Here is a 4522-nt window from a genome sequence, read left to right as displayed (position 1 = left end):
GTCAGATAGTTGTTGTTCTCTTTGACATCTGGTGGGAGGGCGTGCCACAGGGCAGGCGCCACTACCGAGAAGGCCCTCTGCCTGGTTCCCTGTAACTTGGCTCACAGCAAGGGAACTGCCCGAAGGCCCTCGGCGCTGGACCTCAGTGTCTGGGCGGGACAATGGGGGTTGAGATACTCCTACAGGTCAGCACATGCAAAGGATACAGCACATGCAAATATAGCACATGCCAAAGGAAGAACAGAGGCCCTTGCAACTTTTACTTGTCGTGAACAGCTCTTGCAAGCAGCCAGTGATAAGGATGCAATTGCCAGTCAGTACTGTATGCATTTCCTTTCCTTCTGACCACATGATTGACACCCCCCCTCCCCAGCAACACTTACGGTATGCCATTACAGAATTTGGTAGTGTTTAAGGTACCAAAAGGGATTCCTGTTTGAGTTCATTAGAACACATAACATTAACATCAACATACAAGATCAACTGTGCAGGTCTACCTGTCTGGCACAGGAAGCTATGTGGCAGAAGTGGGGACAGTAGCACAAAGCAGATGAACTTTCCCAGCCTCTCCTTTAAACTGAAACACATAAAAAAAGAAATTCCTCAAACTCTGTGTCTAAGACACGGAATGTGATGGGAATTGTAGTCCATGAAAGTAAAAATTGCAGGGACCTTATTTCACACCCCAAACAGACACTTCTAAACTTCTACATTACACACCAACTTAATTTATTCCCCAAGCACTGAATTTAAGAAACAAAGGGGGTGGGAGACAAAAATACCACTGCGCTAGCTGAAATCCCCTTTGTGAATCAAGCTCTATCTTCAATCCAGATTTTAGTTTAGAAAAATCCTCTGTTTTTCTTAAATACACTTCTCCCCTTCTACTCTTTCCCATATCCAAATTAATTTTCAGTGGTATCTCGGGAAACAAACGCTTCGAGTTACAGATGCTTCAGGTTACAGACTCCGCCAACCTGGAAGTAGTACCTCAGGTTAAGAACTTTACCTCAGGATGAGAACAGAAATCGTGTGGCAGCAGCAGGAGGCCCCATTAGCTAAAGTGGTAGCTCAGGTTAAGAATGGTTTCAGGTTAAGAACAGACCTCAGGAACAAATTAAGTTCTTAACCAGAGGTACCACTGTATTATACCCATTCCCAGGGTTGCCAACTGGATTATTTCAGGGGTGAGCAAATGTGGGGACTTCCTTGGAGTTGGAAAGGAAAAAGTCCTGTAGTGGGATTGGGAATTTCTCAATCCAGCATTTTCTTTTATTCAGCCTCTGATGCAGCCTCCCAACCCATCAACTTCTGGAAATGATCCCTTTCATCTCCACTCCTCTACAAACATAGCTGCCAAGTTCTCCCTTTTTAAAGGGAAATTCCCTTATGCTGAATAGGCTTCCTCATGAGAAAAGGGAGAACTTGGCAGCTATGTCTACAAATGAAAATAAATAATAAACACCTCCTCTTGTCCACACTCTCCAGTTTCCAGTCCTGTCTCTCAGCACTCCAGGCTCCATAGGCCATCAAAGAAATGCTGCAGTGGCGGAGGCATCTGTGCTAATCTCCTGCCACTCCAATTCTTTAGTTTACTGTTCTTGGTTTCCAGCCCTGCATCTCATGTTGGGTGTGGAAGTTCACTCAAAGCCCCATCTTCCTCTTGAGGCCAGTTCAGTTCCTTTTCTTCTGCTGCTCTCCCTCCCACCACTAAGCCCAGGAGACTGAGTTTAATTGGGAGGGGAGGATGTAGCCCCGTGGAGATCCTGTGCAATAATTTGCAGAGATGGGAGTTAATTGGGAGAGGGAAGGAAGGCAGACTCCTCAGAAAATGTATGCAATAATTTGCAGTTGGTTCCAGCTGGGCTGAAGCTTACTAGCTCCACCTGCAGTCTTCTTTAAAAAACATGTTTGTTTTTTTAAAGACACTCTTGCCCACCAGTAGATCCAAGCTCTCCCACTGCCACCTGGAAAAAGCAAGGCAAAACTGGAGACTCCAGGTCAGCCCTTGGGGATCATACAGCCCCATATCTCCGGCCCTCTATATTTTCAACTTATATAACAATACAATGAGTAAAGCATTTTACCATTCCCCCATATTATAGAATCATGGAATTGTCAAGTTGGAAGGGACTCAGGTTCAGCTAGCCCTGGACAAGACCAATAGTGGGTCCAAGGGTCAAGAAGGCTATTTCTGCACTTGCAAAGTTTGCAGGATTTTGCTGGCTGACCGGGGTGAGGATTCCAACCAGGAATTCAACTCCTGAGCTTGGGGTGCCATGCCCAATCCCCCTCCTCAAACCCCTTATGAGGAGCCCCCTTTACTATGTTGATCCCGCCCAATGCAATTTCTGCATCTGTACCAGCAACCTTCTTTCCCAAAATTCAGAGGTAGAGCTTCTTCCTGTGAAACCCCACAGGAGCATGATACGGGCAGAACTCTGCCCCTCAGTTGAAGCTCCGCTAGTCCTTACCCCACCAGGCAAGAGGGGCCCAACCTACTTCGGCCAAAAATAAATCCCATTGCAATTCACACAATCCTGTGCATCAATTGTGATCAACTTCAGAGGGTCTTTTCTGTGTCTCACCATGTTGAGAAGCATCACTGATTGGGATGCAAGGCAGGGCCTTTTCTTTCAAAACACCGAGGTTGTAGAATACCCACCTGAGAAACATTCATCTGATCTCCCCACTTTACACTTCAGATTAGCAGCTAGAACCATTTTACTCGGCTGAGTTTTAGTGTGGCTTTATTTTATCCTTCTGTTGGTGTAAACTGTTTATTAAAAATGAGTACAAAAATTGATTTTAGAAGTTTGGGCTACTTATATTGGCTTTTGAAGATGGGAGCCACTGTGAAGTAATCTGATAAATAAAGGTGAGTTATGATTTTCCATATAAATAAAAGAGAGTAACATAGAGCAGGACAAATAGAACAACTAGACTCACAGTCTAGTTGTTCCACTATTTAGATCATTGAATACTGCTCTTGTGACCTGATGGCTGAATAAAAAGTCAGATATATTAGGTTGGCTTTCAAGCCACTTTATTGATTCTGAAACCAAACCAATCAAAACCTGTAGAAAGAAACTTCGGTAAGTGCAGAAAACAATTGTAAACTCTGTGGAGAGCCCCTGGGCGAAAGAGTCCCAAAAGCCAGCCTTGGGGCCAACTCCTAAGAAGATCACTTAGGCTAAACCTGCTTCCTGCACCTAACCACCAAAAGTGATTGAATCAACCCATTTACACACAATGGACTACAACTGCCACTCAGCAGGTGTAGACAAAAAGGCAATTTACCAGGCAACTCGCAAAAAAACAAATCCACATCTTTATCTATTCAAAACTCAAACTCATTTTGAAAAGACAATGTATTATTTTAATGAAATTTTCCCTCTCATTTTTATGAAAGCATCCTTCACATCTTTATTTCTCAAACTGTAAATCAATGGATTTAGCATCGGGATCACAAGAGTATAGAACACTGAAACAATTTTATCTTCATCTGAGACCCCAGAATTGGGCCTCAGATACATAAAGATGATGGTCCCATAAAAGATTGTAACTGCCATGAAGTGAGAGGCACAAGTGGAAAAGGCTTTGTGTCTGCCCTGGGCAGAGCGAATCCGCAGGATGGCAACAATGATGTAGGTATAGGAGATGACGATAATCAACAAAGTGGTCATGATTATTGAAGTAGCAAAGATGAAATGCACAGTGTTAGCCAGTTCTGTGCTTGAACAGGAAAGTTTCAGGATGGGAGGAACGTCACAAAAGAAATGATTGATAACATTTGAGCTGCAGAAAGACAGGCTAAATATCACCGAAGTCTGAGCAGCAGAATTTACAAAGCCACAAATATATGCACCTATTACTAACACCAGACAGAGCTTTTTAGACATGGCAACAAAATAGAGTAATGGGTTGCAAATGGCAGTAAAGCGATCATAAGCCATAACAGCAAGAAGGCAAGTTTCAACTGTGACAAACAGACAGAAAAAGAAGAACTGCATAGTACACTCTGTGAATGTAATAGTGCTATTCTTTTGTAGAAAGGTCATCAGCAACCTAGGAGCAATCGTGGTGGAATAGCCAACGTCAACCAAGGACAGGTTGCTGAGGAAAAAGTACATTGGGGTATGAAGGTTTGCATCAAGAGCGGCTAGGATGATGATGCCAAGATTTCCTGAGACTGTGACAATGTAGATCAAGAGAAATGCCAGGAAGAGAATGGTCAACAACTCGGGATGATCCATGAAGCCCAGAAGGATGAATTCAGTCACAATGCTGTGATTTGTGTATTCCATTATTTACTCCAAAGTTTCCCTGTAGGAAGAAAATAAAAGTATATATTTTTAATCCCAGCAGTTTCCTAGCAGTTTAGTGCAAATATATTGTAATAAGCACATTTTTCTATGCAGTTTTGACTAATATGACAATTTTTGAAGTGATTTTTTCCTTATATAATCTAGTTTTGAATGTTGTTTTCACGAATATATGCATATTTGTACCTAATGTTCTT

General features: G+C 42.8%; 1 protein-coding gene across 1 annotated transcript; it reads right to left on the bottom strand.

Annotated features, from left to right (window-relative positions):
* Positions 1 to 3374: 3374 nt before the first annotated feature.
* Positions 3375 to 4313, bottom strand: LOC118090092 (olfactory receptor 5AR1-like). Its single transcript, XM_035125436.2, has one exon. The coding sequence runs from the start codon at positions 4305 to 4307 to the stop codon at positions 3375 to 3377; it is 933 nt and encodes a 310-aa protein (XP_034981327.2). The 5' UTR covers positions 4308 to 4313.
* Between the last annotated feature and the right edge of the window lie 209 nt (positions 4314 to 4522).

Source organism: Zootoca vivipara, chromosome 1 (genome assembly GCF_963506605.1).
Source record: "Zootoca vivipara chromosome 1, rZooViv1.1, whole genome shotgun sequence".
In the NCBI taxonomy this organism is placed as follows: Eukaryota; Metazoa; Chordata; class Lepidosauria; order Squamata; family Lacertidae; genus Zootoca; species Zootoca vivipara.
The sequence above is the reverse complement of the archived record's forward strand: the minus strand, read 5'-3'. Positions and strand labels throughout refer to the sequence as shown.